Source organism: Mastigoproctus giganteus, chromosome 10 (genome assembly GCF_048544385.1).
Source record: "Mastigoproctus giganteus isolate SK-2022 chromosome 10, ASM4854438v1, whole genome shotgun sequence".
Classification (NCBI taxonomy): Eukaryota; Metazoa; Arthropoda; class Arachnida; order Uropygi; family Thelyphonidae; genus Mastigoproctus; species Mastigoproctus giganteus.
The window spans coordinates 12731929-12749685 of NC_143584.1; the positions used below are offsets into that span (position 1 = coordinate 12731929).

The 17757-nt window shown below is 38.7% G+C and overlaps 1 protein-coding gene across 1 annotated transcript; it reads right to left on the reverse strand.

The window, feature by feature from the left end:
* Nucleotides 1-565: 565 nt before the first annotated feature.
* Nucleotides 566-3415, reverse strand: LOC150078723 (E3 ubiquitin-protein ligase TRIM71-like). Its single transcript, XM_090382223.1, has one exon. It carries the CDS (start codon nucleotides 2958-2960, stop codon nucleotides 654-656), a length of 2307 nt encoding a protein of 768 aa, XP_090238349.1. The 5' UTR covers nucleotides 2961-3415; the 3' UTR covers nucleotides 566-653.
* Nucleotides 3416-17757: the final 14342 nt, after the last annotated feature.

Consider the following 17757-nt stretch of genomic DNA (forward strand, 5'->3'; position numbering starts at 1 on the left):
AAAAAACTGACTGCTTAATTATGTGCAAATAAAATACACAAATCGTTCATTTTAAAGTAAAAAACAGCAACATTAAATTCTGTTTTCAAGGTCAAACATCCAAGATGTACACACTTTTGACACTCAAATATTACTAATGCGCACACACACACACACACAAAGGGGACAAACAAAGAACATTTAAATATGGAATGTAATTCCTTCTAAGGTCCATTAACTTTGAGCCCATGTTTCTTCCACCACCTCCTAGCAGAAGTGTCATATGCTGAGGTAGGTTGGTAAGCGGCACCACAACAGTGGCATCCAACTGAGGTAGTGAACCTCTTATCACAACAAGTTGCGTCAAAAAAACAAAAAATGCTATTAGCTTCCCTTACAACACATACACCATTGACAACTACCTTCATAGGTTTGCAGGAACTCTGATAGTTAAAAACAATTAAAAAAAAAACTATGCGGAGGTTTTAACTTGGTTAACCCTAACACTTATCAGTGTTAACAAAATGCACTCAATTACATATCCCTGAGCTAACTTTTTTTGTCTTTTTTGTCTTTTTTTTTTTTTTTTTTTGCTACAATGATAAAGTGTACTGATATTGCCTTTGGCAAATTAGGTACTATTTGGAACATGATAACCTGAGAGGATGGTAGAGTCAAAATACCTGGACCCGGTTGTTCCCAAAGTCTACAACAAGGATTAATCCATCAGGTGAGAGGCAAACTCCTGATGGGCGATCCATCTGTCCTGGTCCGCTCCCATTTCCACCAAACTTGTAAAGAAAGTTTCCATTTGGGTGGAATACCTGGATGCGATGGTTTCTTGAATCAGCAACAATGATATAACCCTCAGGATCTACAGCAACCCCTTGTGGACGCAGAAACTGGCCATTATTGGATCCTTCAGAACCTAGGAAACGAGCTGATTGAAAGTCTGGTTTAATTACTAGGATACGATGGTTGTTGAAGTCGGTGACAACCATGTGACCTTCAGGAGTGAATGCAACACCACGTGGTGAATCAAAGTGTTTCCACAGCGACCCTTCAAAGCCATATTTATTTATGAAAGTTCCATCTGGTCGAAAGAATTGAATTCGATGATTTCTTGTATCAGACACGAGGATTTGATCCTGAGTGTTTACTGCAACATCCCACGGATAATTGAACTGTCCATTCTTTGAACCTTTTTCACCAAATTTTAGAAGGAATGTTCCCTCAAATGTGAAAATCTGTATTCTGTGATTGTCTTTGTCTGCTACAATGATTCGCCCATGAGAATCTGCTGCTACACCTGCAGGTCTGTCAAACTGACCAGGTCGAGAACCAGCAGATCCAAACTTGTGTCTAAAAGTACCATCAGGATTAAAAATCTGAATTCTGTTGTTGCTACGATCGGCAACTATAATATGCCCATCTCTATCTGTGGATACTCCCCATGGTCTACAGAGTTGACCATCCCCTTCTCCTTCACCCCCAAATGAAAAAAGCATCTGTCCTACAACATTATAATTTCTACCTGAACGTACCATAACAGTAAATGGACTTTGGTGAATATGCATACCTCGCATCATTATGGAAATCACATGCTGTCCTTCTGCAATTGGTCTATAATTGACTAAATATGTACCATTCTGACGATCAATAACATCACCATGATAGAGCTTACCATCTGGACTTTGAATGACAGCATGTATAGGGTCACCACCTACTAACTGTTGCTCACCCAAATGGTCTTTAGCCTGCACAGTAAATGTTGCTTGGCGACCACAAAGAGCATGCTTAAGTCCATCACCAAAGGCAACACTATGTAATGCAAATCCATTACTGCTGATAAACCCCAATGTGCTAATAGCACTTAGCAATGCACTATCTGGCTGTGTAAATAGGATGTTGTCATCTTCGTGTGGTTGCAACTGGCCTCGATATTGTCTAAATTCAGTCATCTGTGCAACAGCTTTATCTTTCACCTTTAAAATATCCACATCAGTCCCACTATCCAGTATCTGCTCAATATATTCCACCATCTGAGTTATCTTAGTCAGTGCTGCTCTGAAGTCATCCATTTGCAAACGCAGTGCATGTTCTTTAACCTGGCGGATCTTTTCCACACGTCGCAGCAGCTCTCTTTCTCGTTCTTCTATTGCATTAATATGTTTACGCGTAGTAGCTCTAACCTCTGCTGCAACATTTTGAGCTTTCATCTCTACCAGGTCACTCATTCGCTTATTGGCCTCCATGCCCTCTTGGATAACTCTCATGCCAGCTCTAGCATCTCGAAGTATCTTTTCTGCAACGCTTCTCGAATCTTGAACGGCATCCTGTAGATATGCAACAGCATGATCTCTGTGCTCTGTCATTGTGCATTCCCGGCATAAAGCTTTGTTACATGTTTCACAAAATACACTTAACACCTCGTTCTTATGCACCTCACAATAATTTAGGGTTTTTCCTGGCATTACTGGCAGGACTCTGACTGGTGTTCCAGTTTTCTCTGCATTTTGATTTAAGAATGTTAAATAGGAGTGTTGTCTCGTTACACGAACACGCTGATGTGCACGAACACAGTTGTCACATAGAGCATCTGTACAAGCACTACATTTTGCAACAGCCACTGTTCCTTCATTACAGGATGTACACATCGCCAATTCTGGCTTTTCTTCCAAATTATTTTCATAATCCTCTTGTACTACGTCAAGTATATTACTAAGAAAGAATGTTGGCTGCAATGCATCAGATTCGTCTGCTATGAAAACCTCATGGCAACAAGTTGGGCATTTTACATGACCTGGTAGAGAATTAATATTATCTTCACCAACCTGATCCAGACACTCCTTGCAAAATGTATGATAACATGATAAAATTTGTGGTTCGTCCGTGCGCTCAAGGCAAAGTGAACACACTAGGGAAGATTCGTTTTGCAAATCGGCAAATGCTGACGCCATCGATGCCACTACACTCAGCATTGATACGATAACTTGAGTTAATTAGGCTTAACGTAAGGAATGATCCTCAAAGGTATTTCAAAAATATAGATTACAAAAAGTTCAACTTTAGGATATAGAATGATTCAACGGACAGGTTAATGAGCATAGTACCTGCGTTTACATATTGTCAACAGAGAGGTATTCAGGTTTATCGCTCCACTTTCTGAATGTCGCGCAGACGTACTTAACTAAGCCTTTTCTTAGCACGTAAACTGGTAAGAGTGTCAATTTAGGCCTAAATCTTGCAGACTTTGGCTTGAGGAACTAGGTTATATTTTGATAACTTAACCCGTATTTCGTTAGCACTTGACCTGAGAGATACTTACTGTCTACGACGGCAATAATACATTTTCTCCATAAATATACATGTCACAAAACTGGAAAACTGCAAGCAAACGTTACCACTAACTGAATGACCACTCTACCACGTCCAACATGGAGCATCTCTCTCCTCACTCACTACTGCAGCGCCACTACCTCTCCAAAAAAAAAAAAAAAAAAAAAAGGTGGGGTTACCGGTGCTGTCAATCAATACGACGACCAATCAAAATTTACGCATATTACGGAACTGACGCCCGTCGCAAAGCGGCTGATAAATATTTAAATCAGAGTTGCCGTGAAACGCGGTTATATATTTTTGAAAAAGTTCTCGCGTGGAGAAACACAAACTGTGTTATATAGAAAAATAACCATTTCAGAAGGCATCGATATTCAAGTGTAATTTGGTGATCTCATTTTTATCGAAAGCTATGTTTATTTATTGAGAGAGAGATAAAAAAAAAAAAAAAAAAAAAAAAAGGCTAGCTTGGATGTATTTGAATGCCAGTTTGTATATGATGAAAGTCATTTGGGTAATGATAAATAGTGCAGGAAGAGTAGAAATATGACATTATGCTGAGGGACAGACTCTACGGGGAAAATTAAATATTTAATTATGCGCATATTAGAATGCCTGGGTATTTCGGATAAGCGATTTTTCCAAGGTTTTTAATTGCAAGTGTGTCTATCTAGTGTATCCTATGATTCAAAAACTGTACTGGTTTACATAAATCTATGCTGCCGAGATGGTTGTGGTTTGCTACCGCCCCTACTTTTTAAGTCCAACAAAGTTAAGTTAAATTAGTAAAGTGTTAATTGTTTAGTTATGCCAAACTTTAAAATTATTTACTTTTAGTTAAAAACTATTCTGAGAAAAAGGTAACTTATTTCACAGAAAGTAACTGTTTCAAGTTATTTTTGTTTGTTTGTTTTTAATCTTACGCCATACAAGGACTTTTATAACAAAAGCCTCGTGCTACGAGAGCTGTAGAACATAATTGTACATTGTACATAACGTACAATTATGTACAAGTGCAGTTTTTATAACGAGAAGTGCAATTACATCCACCCTTAGATGTCGTCGTCAAACTTTGCATTCCACATCTAAGCCTTTGTCATGTAAGCATTGATTTGCACCCATCACCAATCTGGTTCCCCTTCTTTGAATTCTTTCCAGAAGTGTTATGCATTTTTTAGGTGTGTTCTCAAGACTTTAATATAATGTTCCAAATTCGGTCTGACCCATCATCTTTAACAGAGGAAAAATTACTCATTCTTCCTACTAGCAAAGACCCTATAAATCATAGACAGAGCACTATGAGCCTTCCTGGCTACACTGCATGGAAAATTTCATATCACACTGAATTTAACGCTATTTTTTTTTTTTTTTTTTTTTTTTTTTTTTTTACCTTGAACCATTTTTAGCTCCTAAACCTTAGTGACTCCAAGAATTCTGTTCCTGAAATGCACGGCCACATCTAGAAGCATTAAACTTTAATTGCCATTTTTCTGACCATATATGCAACCGATCCAATTCTTTTTGAAGCTATACGGCCTGGTTCGAATTGTCAACCATCGTTCCCACCTACAATTCTTCAGCAAACTCTGATAGCTTTCCTTGAATACCTTCGTCAATATCATTTATGAAAATTAGAAATGGGGAACTCAACACCTAGCCATGAGGAATCCCACTTATTACCCTGGCACAACCTGAAAATTGACCACTTATGATGACCCTCTGTCTCCTATGTTATAGCCAACTTGTGATTCGGCGTAGGCTCTTACCAGGAATTCCAACTTCCTCCACTTTATGTAGCTGCGCCTTCCGAGAAACAAACAGTATCAAAAGCTTTATTAAAGAAGATATACAGTACAATGTCAAAATTGTTACCTTCAGCGAACTGTTTAATGCCTACAGCATCACAATTTACCAGACTGGTCAGGCTTAACCTCCGCTTAAAGAAAATACATTCTGGCAGGAATCTATTTAATATATCATTCTTGTCGAGACAGTCCTGAATCTCATCCATAACCATAGATCCATGATCTTTCCTATCACAGAAGTCAAACTCACCGTCCTGTAATTATCCAGCTCCACTTTTAGTATGACAGATATTAGAACTTCTCCAGTCTCCCCATAGGGATCTGCCCGGAGTCAAATGACGCTTCATTAACATTTTCAACGGTTTGATGCAGTCTTTTATAACTAAATATATACTGTACATCTTCCACTGGAGATTTTCTCTTTAGTAGATTTTCTTCTCAGTAGATTTTTTCTCCTCAGTAGGTTTTTCTCTAATCTCATGATATCACTTATTTTACAGCAATCTGACTCAATTCCCCAGAGATTCGAGCTTGCTTACTGTAAATGTCATTGAGAAGTCTGTGTAACTCACCTGCCATTTCTGCTGAGCTTTCTACAGCTCTTCCATTACAACCACTTAAAGGACCTGTTTGATTTATTCTCTTCTTTTTGTATTCACATGTGAAAACCCCCTATACCTGTTCTTAGCTCTCTTTCCTATTGTTTTTCAGTAATCATCTTTCATCGTTCCTTTTCATAGAAACCGTCGTACCTTTTTCTGCGGTTTTGCAACATATCCTCTTAGACTGCTCGTACAAATCAGAATTATATGATTGTCTTACTGTCTCAACTTTACTTCTTTTACTCAATTTAACTCAACCTCGCCTTTAATCCATTTTGGTATCTTACGTTTATAGAACTTGACCAGTGGTACGAATACGTTTGTGGCTTCGAAGATAAACGCTTGAATATTTCCCATAGCATATTTATACCCGACAGCATACAATAATCTCTCCAGTTAATCGAGCCAAGAAATATTTCATTGCATAATAGTCCCTTCTCTTGAAATTGAAGCTGTTGTTTTTACCTTTGACCACATAGGTTTCTTTAGTTCAACCTATTTTATTGTATTATAGTCACTGCTTGCTATTGGTTCCCCCACTGTCAGCTTTTGATACAGTTAGATTTCGTAGTGAGAACCAGCTCGAAGATATTAGAGCTCCTTGCACTCTCTCTCTCTCTCTCTCTCTCTCTCTCTCTCTCTCTCTCTCTCTCTCTCTCTCTCGGACATGATAAAGCAGAAACATTCAATTTGTTCAAAAAACTGTTGCCATATAGTGATTTCCCAGTCCAGTCAATAATATGTAGGTTGCAGCCTCCCATAATGAGACAATCACCCATTCAGTCTGTCTAAAGAGATTTTTGTCATGCCCCTCAGAGTTATTTGGCCTGCAACATACCGCACTACCATCTTCCCTTTATTGCAAGTCATTTCACACCACACTGACTCAATATCCGCGTTACCTTAATCTGACTCAGAGAACAGTATTGATACCTTCAGGCAGTTTTTGATCGGAGCATCACCCCTCCTCCCTTCCTATCTCTCCTGAACACACAATATTCGCCGAAATGAAATTCTTCATTCATACCTTTGAGTGGCACCATATGTCAGTAAGCCCAATTACACGAGCATTAGGTGACTTGACCGAAAGCTCAAATTCATTTAATTTTTATTCATTTATAGACAAATTAAGTTTTTACTTTATTGCTTTTGACTATCCTTATAATTACCAAAAAACTGTTTTTCAATGCGGTCTTAGATTGCTGGTGGAATTTCCTTCTATAGTAGTTTCTCTTTTAACTTCCGATTTAACTGTTGACTTTGTACTATTACTCCTCATGCCTGGTTAAAACGCAGCAGATTATATAGGTACCTGTACCTTTCTTGGCCAAAATATAGTCAATTTATGAAACCCATATTTTTGCGATGATAAAATAATTTATTCTTTAAAGTCATTTTGAATACAATGGCGCCATATTTTATAGTCAGTAATGATATCAAAGTGACATCACACACGTTTGTAATTGGCCGGTGATAACGAACGATAATGGTTATTTCCTGAATTAACTACCTTATGGGTAGTTAATTTAGGAAATTCTTTAACGAAAAAAATATCAGAAGTTTTTTCTGTGTGAAAATAAATAACCTGTGTAAACAGAGAAACCTGCTTTATATATTGATTAGAACAGGGATGGCCCTACAGTTCACGGGGGCCTGGTGCGAAAATTAATACCAGTGAAAAGTTTTTCCGTTAGCAAAACAGACAAATTGATAATCACGCAATTTACAAACGAAATATATTGACTTCTTCTCATAGCTTTAGATGCTTTGGCATAAAAAACAAAACATTAACAACCCAACAAATATATAAAATTGACTCGATTAAATGACGGTAATTTTAAATCACTGATTAGAAAGAGGTCAGTGCCACCACCCAGGACATTGAGGGCCATTTAGCCTTGAGCCCAAGCCGCAGGGGACTTCAAGGAACAGTTTTCAAAATATATTTTCCTTTGCATAGAAAACGGCTAAAAAAAAAAAAACATTTGTTAAATAGAAAATAATAGTTTTGTGTCCTATTAATAATAATAATAATAATGAAAAATGAAAATAATAATAGTTGAATAGTTTTGTGTCCATTTTCATGTCACTTTGATTTTTCTTTTCTTTTTTTTTTTTTTGTTTTTTTTTATTATGGCTGTGGGTCTCAAAAGTTGGATGTGGTCAGGACTCTGGACAGCTGGGGGGCAATGGTACCGTCTCACACTTCTGTGTATGGTACATTGGCTGGTGGTTGGGTGGTTGGCTGATTGTTGATTCCTTGTTGCGTCGACTGCTTTGGTCACAGTGTGCCAATTCATAAGGTGTAATAGTTCGTATGGTATTTATTTTTTTCTTCTCGCGGTTGATACAGTTGATATTATCACTGGCTTCCCCTCACCAGCTGGAAATCACCTGTGTTCGAATCCCGTCGATGACATGAGGAATTTTTATGGGCCTTACAACGTGGCTGAGTTAATCAATTTCAAGCGAAGGTTGCATAGTTTTATCTCTCGGAAAGTCTGGTTTTTCGTCCAGTAAACAGAAAATCGACCACAGAACACACGCAATTTACAGACAGTATACACTAAGCAATATGACCTTAGTCGCTGATGCTCCTAAAACCTTACAACTCCGGTATGAGGGAATTGCAGAACCTAACATTCGACATTTAACTCATTTGTACCTAAAAATTAGTTTATCACGCTTCTGTTTGAGGTCAAAAGTCTCAACATTTTTCCTGTTGCTTTGACTCTTAACAACCATATCCTTATCTGATAGCCCTTGACCATTGTGGTCGCAGGGTAAAGGTTTACTCATTTCCTGTCTCGTTTTATTGACGCTCGCGATATTTAAAGTTCTTGATGAACATATTCACTAGAAAATTTTCAACTGATTCATCCATTACATAACTTCGTAATGAATCCAAGTTTATTCCAGAGATGGCAGAAAGTTTTTATTATTATTTAAATTCTTTCAAAAAAATTCCAGAACTAATTATATTAATATTTGAACTTAAATACTCCAGGACGACCAAACGGTCAGAGGAGTTCACAAGATAGACAGAAATACAAGAAGAAATATGGTGCTTTGTTCAGCACCATATTTAGCAGTCACGGCCTTGAACCCCGGTCACTCAAGGCACGTGTACTGATGCACCCACGTGCCTGACCACTCGGCTACTGTGGCTGTCTTAATTCTATTAATATATGAACATATGTTAACTGACCGATTAATTATTTATTAAATATTTTCTTAAATAAAGGAAATTCTATGGGCCGTGGTTGTTGTAGGGGTTTAAGCGCATCAGCAACCCTTAGTAAATTGCGTGTTCTGTGGTGATTTTCTATTTTCTGGATAAAAAATCCGTATTTCTGGGAGAGTAAACCAGGCTACCTCGCCTGAGACCGATTAACTCAGCCACGTTGTGAAAAAGATCCATAGAAATTCCTAGCATCGTTTACGGGATTCGAACTCAGGTCTTTTTCACCCGCTGTGGGAGGAAGGACCGCGCTTATATGCGCTCTGCTAATCGCGAGGGCATGTCGATAGTGGTCGATATTCAAAATGGTGTGGCTATTTATGCAGAGCAGATTTGTGTAACTGAAAAGCAAAATGTTGTGTACTGTCATCAACAAAACTGTGGATAAAAGATCAGAACCGTGGCGAAATCCAACATTAGTGTTCCAAGTAGAAGAGAGAGAACCATCTACCGTCATATACAAGAAGTGATTAGAGCGGAAAGCGACTGTCCAACTGCAAAAATCAGAAGGCAGAATATAAGATGGAAGTTTGCTTATACGATCTTATGCCAAACCTGAACGAAAAATGTAAGAAATGTCGAGAGCAACTGCTTGAATTTCTTCACACCTTTTGATTCCTCACGTCATCGACGGGAGGAATTTTTATGGGCCCTTTTCTTTTATGAACCCAGGTGTTTTCCATCCGGTGTGGGAAGAACAGCGATTCTATCAACTGTGCTACCCACGAGGGCCATACAAGTTGGAATATGTTCCCATGCGGGTAAGATTCTAAGATGGATCGCATGGTCTTTGCAGTGCAGGAAGTTGAAGTTTATGATTAATGGTTACTTTTCAGATGAGTCCAATATTAGAAATGAGATCCCCGAGGATCTATTCTGGAACCATTGTTGTTTCTGATTTTCAAAAATAATATTGACAAAGGGTTGGAGGGCGTGATGTCAAAATTTGCAGATGGTGTAATCGGGAAAGTGTGGTTAATCATCAGCAACAAGCTGGGCTCCTTCTGGATGACTTGAATGATGAAAGGTGGTCAGCCAAGTTTTAGTGTAGCAAAATACAGGCCAGGGTCTTAAAGTGTAAAAGTAACAAAAACATCAACAAATAAGACTAAAATTGTTGCATTTAGCTTTAATAATAAGATTATGTATTCATCCTTCTCTTAATATAAATGGTTAAGAATAAGTATTCAATTTTATATTATCACAATATATAATTCTAAATATTCACATTTATTATAATATTTATATTATATGTACATGCATATATGTATTTTTTTGTTTAGAAAATCTGATTTCTTTTTGTTAAAGTACATGATGAAAATGCAGTCGGTGCTAGATGAAATTCGATGGCAAAGCAGCGTTGCTCGTTTGCGTTTACCCTTTACCACATGCTGCTCTTTTTTAACCAGATTCCAAGAAATAAGTTCGTGCTAAGTGTTTTGGGTTAGCAGCCCTAAACACCGGGCATGTGGCACTTCTCGTGAAGTCGCAGCTTCCAGCTGTTTGCATCCTTAATGCGTTCTGTTAGATCCTTTGTGTCCGTTCTCCTATTGCCAACAGTTGGGCCTGGTTAACCACTTCCGTTTCTAAAAACCCATTTCTCTTTCTAACCTGCCTTCAGGGCCGCTTTGTCACTGTGCTCACAGTTGGCAACGATAAGTGGTCAGGCATATCCAGCTGGAAAGCGAGGGTTGGTTGATTAGGACATTACTATTGTGACTATTTTGGTATTTGATATTCTCTCTATTTGTTGTGCGTATAAGAAATTCTTTAATCGTGTGATTGTCCTCTCAGATATGCTTACTCAGTTACATTTTCATAATACTATCTAAGAATCAAAGGTGTATACCTCAAGGACTGCCATGCTTACCTTCATAAAGTGGCCTTGTCTGCCGTAGTGGGCAAAAAAAACTTCTGAATACAGCAGGCAAGGTATAGTTATAAATATCCGCTTGGGATTTACTATAATAAGTTTTCCCTGAATGATAACGATTATATTTATTAATTTTCTAATAAGTGTAAGTTTTGTTCACTCTCGGTTAGTTTGTAAGTGGACGTAGAAGAAGCACCAAGACACTAAACAAACTATTTAGTGTCTTGAGAGCCAGACACTCTCAAGAAAACCATACCACGAAACGTATATTTTGTATACACTCCTTAGGAAGTAAAATACACACTGCTGTGCAAAACTTAAGGACCAACACTATTTCTAAAGGTTACAACCACAAAATCCTTACTTAAGGTACTCTTTACTGATGAGATTGTGGACGTCAGCTAATCTGGTGAGAGGTTGGTACACGGTATCACCCTGCAAACATCACTGAAAGGGATTGATATGGCGGTCGAGGTGTTCTCGTCTGGGGAGGCGTTACCTTGGATGGACATACACAACTCCTGATACTGTAAGGCGGTACTGTAACCGGTGCACGCTACTGTACTGAGGTAATCATTCCCCATGTGCGTCTGTTCCAAGGTGCCATTGGCCGAGTTCATGTTTATGGATGATAACGCCATACCTCATCGCACTGCAGCTGTTGATATGCTTTTGGAAAGTGGGTATATTGTTCTTATGGATTGGCCTGCCCGTTCAACCGATCTAAATCCCATCAAACACATATGGGACGCTCTGGGGAGACGCCTAGCGGCACGTCCACACCCACCAGAAAATGTTCACCAGCTGAAGATGGCGCTGACAGAGGAATGGACGATGCTTATTTACCTAGTACAATGCAGAACTTATCAACAACATTGTTCTAAGTATGGACAGGAGGTGCATCGACATTAGGGGTGGCCATATCTCCTACTGAGGACCACCTCTTCGCTTTGTTCCATCTTTGGCAATGACGCATCTGTATCATGGCAGCCAGTGCTATGTTGCCATTTTTGAATCAAGTACCTCTGTACGGTTTTGTTTCCGTTGTTGTTTCCTTCATCATTTCTGTATCTCAAGTATTTTCCTTTGGCATGCTTTTCCCATATCCAGGCCACTCCTATGAGAAGCTATAGGTGAAAAACTGACTGGTCCTTAAATTTTGCACTATTTTGGATTGTCGTTGTAGTAGAGTTTTAGGAGCATCAGTGACCATGGTCACTTTGCTCCGTATATACTACTGTATGTACAAATTGCGTGTTCTGTAGTAGATTTTTTTCTGTTTGCTGGAAGAAAATCCATGCTACCCTCGCGCCTGAGACCGACTAACTCAGCTACGTTGTGAAAAAGGCCCGTAAAAATTCATCACGTCATCGACTGGACTCGAACTCAGATCATTTTCACCCGGTGTGTGGAGGCGAGCGATTGTACCAACTGTGCTAGGACCTATTGCACGTATAGCTGCTTATTTACCTAGTACAATGCCGACTACCCTAATCACATTCTTGATTATGGATTTATCAGGTGTCGCTTTTAAGTCGCATCTCACCTCCCTCCCCCCCCTGCACTAGTGCAGGGGGGGAGGGAGGTCCTGTATCCTGTATCCTTATCCTGTATCCCTAGTGTCCTGTATCCTTATGCTGAGCAGCAATTTCTGAATAAGAACCACTCTTCTAGATCAGCGAAACTTAACCTTTCCGACCCTATAGGACACCTTTCAAACGAAAAAAAGACCCGAATTTCCAATATTTTTTGCACCTTTTGATTTTTATTAAAATAATAGAAATAATCTTCATTAATTCATTATTTTGGAAGTATGAAGACATTAATTGACCAAAGCAACATGTTTATTGTCAAAATGATTGAAAGGCGCCTTCTATTAAAAAAAAAAAAAAAATCCGCCTACTGCTCTGTGATCATTTCAAGGACTGCTTGTTGAGTGCCCACACTCCACTGATACGCAGACCCCAGGCTAAAAGCTGGTTTTGCCGTAACCGACTGACTCGGTCAACGGGTACAAATATCATGAACTCGGGTCCTCTTAAATTTAAAAATTAATCTCCGTTATAAGCGCCTTTTTTTTTAAACCAAAGGTTTGATTAATTAATGTCTCCAATCTAATTGGAGACATTAATTAATCCTAGCTAAAACTTCATCCCTGTAGCTGCCTGTCAAAGCCCAAGGAGGGGAGGGAGGAAGCGAGGAGATTAAAAACTTTAGTCCAAGCTAACTTCCACTGAACTCACCTCAGCCGAAGAGGGTGTAGTTAATTGAGTTGTTTGGAAACTGTACACTCAGTAAATGAAAAAAAAAAAAAAAACAGAGAATCGTCGGGTAGGAGGAATAGACTGAAAAAGTTCGATATGCCCAAATTAAAATTTACTTAAACCCTAATTACGTTGATCACTGGAATTATTCGAATTTTTAATGCTTTTCGTAACTTGTAGTATCTAAGAAGGCGTGTATTAGCAAAAGAAAGTTTAACAGACCCATTAAAGTGGTAATTTCATTCTTTCCAAAATCCAATATTCTTGTTCAAATATATTTTGATTCCTTCTGTTGAGTTTATCCTAATCCCCCTTGACACTGTTTACGTACTTAGCGTGTTTTCACTATACAGTTTCAGTAAATATGCGCACGTTGAGAGGTCGGCAGGGGAAGTATTGAAAAGACCAGATATTTGCCAAGCCTGGTGATTTATGCCCAACCCCCGTTTTCCGAACAGTACTGAGATGAAGAAAAAAGAATCGACGGATGTGGCCAGGCGACTCCTATCCTACCGTATTCCATGAGAGGGGGTTAGGGAGGGAGGAGGGGAAGTCCTAGAGACAAATAGTGTCCTTCGATAACGCAGTCCACCCTAGGGTTCTTTCTAAGCTTCGCAGAGGTTGAAGCGGAAAAATGGCTACAATTTGGAGGTCAAGTCCGTTCTGCGCAGTAACTATGGTTCAAATACACCTTTATACATTTGCAGTGGGGGAGGGGCAAGCGCGGATTCCCCCTCAGTCATTCTATAGCAGTCACGTCTATTTTTAGACGCAACCTAGTCGAGAACTCTGACGTGAAATAAAACCCTGCAGTATTATGGGCACTATCCGCTGCTGTTTGAGTATCCATGGCAACCACCGAAATTTTAGGAAATATACAGGGAGTGTCGCATAGAAATGGACAGTTGGAAATGTTGTGGAAAGATGGTTGAAATTAGCATATCGGGCAGTACGGAGGCCTTCTTGGGATAACTGCTTTTAGCAAACTATTTTGTAGAGTAATCTCAATACATTTACTATCATTTGCTTTCGTATTTTCAATATTTTGTCTTCGATTTTTATTATATTTAACATTGAACACTTAAAAAAATTCTTTTCATGTGTTCTTCCTGTAATACTATTCTAGCATCACATGTCTCATTTCCTTGATCTCCTATGTGAAGATTTTAAATGGGCGTATATTATTATTTAAATCTGATAGCACGTATAATTTTTGTATAGCCTGGTCTGTTGCCCTCTTGGCTGACTATGTGGCTACGACATCTATCTGTTTTTTTTATTTTTATCAAGGTCGCTTGATGAATTTTGATCAAGAGATCTGCTCTTAGAAAGAGAAATGTATCTTCATACTTTTAAGCGAAGCTTATTATATTTTATATTTCAGTGCAACCAGATGATATTTTTATGAATGTTTTATTTCTTCTGATATTTACGAAGCTATTCTGAGCCCCTTCTAGCTACGGGATCTGTGGGCCTTCCGTTATCAATATTTTTTTACGCGTTAGTCGTGACCTTTTGTTTCGACTAGACTACAGACGGAGGGAATATGGTTTTCCCCGTGACTTGTTCTGGGATTTTCAACTCGCAACATGCAAATCGCCCCGGGAATAGCTGTACACACACACACACACACACACTAAATACCTGATAAACCGGAGCACTGTGGTGATCAAAATAGTTGTCTCGTTCAGGGACGGTCTCAGGAATTTCATAAAGGAAGGGCTAGCAGTGTTCAGGGGCATCATGATATAGCAGTAAAAATATTCGCATTATTTTGATCACAAGGGGAGGGCGCTAACCCCTTTACCCCTACCTGGGACCGCCCCTGTTTGCGTCAGCGAACCATCCAAAAGAACTAACCTTTAGACAATTAAGGTACAGTATTATGTAAATAAATGAATTATGATTCAAAGGATTAATGTCAATATGGTAAAATAACTTTAACGATGGATTTTTTACAAGGAAAATTCGTCTTATACCGTATTTTTCGGTGTATAAGATGAATCCATATATAATGTGGTTTTTTTTTTTTTTTTCAGTCAAAAAATCCTTCTTTTTGTAATGTAAATATTCAGTAGAGTAAGTTAATTCCAGATAAGATTTTATTATTTAGCGATTACATTTCTGTGATTTTTTTCTATTTGCAATATTAATAAAATGCTTTGATACCCTGCACACAGATCCCTTTCGGTGAAACAGTACAGTTCTAATACATAACACATAAAAGACTAAAACAACACACAAAAGACTAGTGCTGTATAAACTGCAGCAGTGTGGTATTAAGGGCAAGTTGCTACAATGGACCAAAGGGATGGTTAAGTGGAAGAAGACAGAGAGTGGTTATCAATGGACACTGATCTTTGTGGACTAATGTTAATAGTGGAGAACCCCAGGGTTCAGTGCTGGGCCCACTGCTTTCAATATTTATCAATGATATTGATGAAGGTATATCAGGCTTAATGTCCAAGTTTGCATGTGGTACAGAGGTTTAACATTGACAAATGCAAGGTACTGCACGTGGGTAGCAGTAACTCCAGAGTAATTTATCAACTGTGTAGTACTACACCCAGGGTAGTGGAGAATGAAAGGGACCTGGGGGTAATTGTGCAGTCAAACATGAAATTCTCTGAGAGTGTAGACATGCTGCCACGGCAGCTCATGGGGGTTTTGTCAATGATATACAGAAACTTTGCTAGTAGGGCTAAGGAGGTGATTATCCATTTGTACAAGACCATGGTTAGGCCACAGCATCTTGAGTACTGTATTGCATACAGGTCTGGAGGGCTCGCTTTAGGAGGGATGTAGAGGTGCAGAGAAGGGCAACCAGATTGGTGAAGGGAACAAAAGGGTGCTCTTACCTAGAAAGGCTTCAGTGCTGCAAATTGCAGCGTCTCGAGACTAGGCATCTGTGGGGAGATCTGAAGTGTTTAAAGCTTTGAATGATTGAGTAAACTGAATGTTAGTGGCATTCCTCCACTTGCTGAGACTGCACCCATGAGGGAGCATAAATTCAAATTGAAAAAGGATGGTTGCAGGATTGATGTGCGGAAGTTTGCCTTCAGCCAGCGGGTGGTTGATTGTTGGAGCAGTCTTCCATCTGTTGTTCTAGAAGTAGATGGGGTGAATAAATTCAAGGAAGAACTAGATAAATTCTTGGGGGGTATAGATGGGTGAATTGTTCAGTTTTTTTTTTTTTAGCCTATAGTATATAAGCTTGCTTTCTTTCATCATTTGCCATTACCGTTACGACTACTAGTACACTACTCATGAAATAATAACTCATTAGATCTCACATCGTGCGATATTTTCCCTTTTTTCAATTTTTTTCATTCTGCTTTTAACTGAAATCTCTCCCTTCTCCCCAGGGCCGGTTAAGACCAAAGGTTAAGGTAAAAAAAAAAAAAAAACATAAAAAAAATTGTTTTTTGACTCGTGCAATAAAAGGGTATAACAATAAAATTTAAACACTTAACAAGTGAAGTTTAAGTACGCGTTCTTATTACACATTTTTTTGGTTTATTGTTATTATTATAAATTTTTATCACTACTTTAGAAAATATTTACACTGAAAATGCGGCCCCTCCTCGGGTGAGGATCCCGGCCAAGGCCGGTTTGGCTGTAGCGTTAACGCGGCCTTGCACCTCCACTTGCCTTTTTTTTTTTTTTTGTTCACGAACCTTTGTTGTACTGTAAGAAGTATAATTTTTTCAGTTTATCACAATAAAAAGTTCATCTTAAAGACAGAAAAATACGGTAATGGGCGTGGACTGTTTTTATTGCTGTGCTTAACCCTATAATGTAATCCAGTAGGTAGGAAACCCCTTGCGGATTATTGCTATCATTTGTTTATTTTTTATGGTAGCGAGTTGAAGGATAAGAAGAAGATGCATGCTGATGGACCTGAATTTCAGATTATAATTTTCAGGAAATGCAAGGAAGGTTCTTGCAACGTTCAGAAGTAGAAGGGATAAATGAGGAAAAGTTAGTTTGCTGAATTTAGAGTTGAACTGCCAATGGATCTTGACTAACTGACGCTTCTCTTAAAACCGATTTGGAATAAGGAAGTGGAATTGCAGATGCTAATTCAAACGGGGGTTGAAACAGAAACGATCAAAACTCATAGTCGACCTTCGTTTTTATTTCCCGACCTTTAAATTATCCATCACAGCGTTGAATAAACGAATTAATTTATTTTTATCAACAGTTTTTCATCCCACAAATGTGTAGTATATCCTACGACACGTCCTTCACACCACATATCAGAGGAATCTTTTTTTTTTTTTTTTTTAATCTCAATAGAAAATCATAACCGTTGTTGCCATCAAAGAATGCGGACTATTTTTTTCGGTAATATTCGAGAACATATTGCGAAACATTGTGGCAATCTCGTGTTCCACTATCAGATAGTCTGTGACTGCAAACAAGGCTATCTTCCTCCCTCTCTTTCCCCTGGCCTTCAGACTTTCACCTCTATACCGGAGTTATCAGCGACCACTTTCTTCCTGCACGAAATTTCTGCCTTGTTAGCATGCCGTTATAAAAGTGAGGTGGGCTTACTGGCGTTGTTTACCAAAACATCGGTATCGAAGCTGCACGTGACCTAGCAAACTACCTTCTACATTCGGGAGCATAATGCTTTATTTCCTGGCTGCAG

What these genes read in the sequence shown, in the direction of transcription:
- LOC150078723 (XM_090382223.1), bottom strand. Translation starts at nt 2,960, where the DNA reads ATGCTGAGTGTAGTGGCATCGATGGCGTCAGCATTTGCCGATTTGCAA.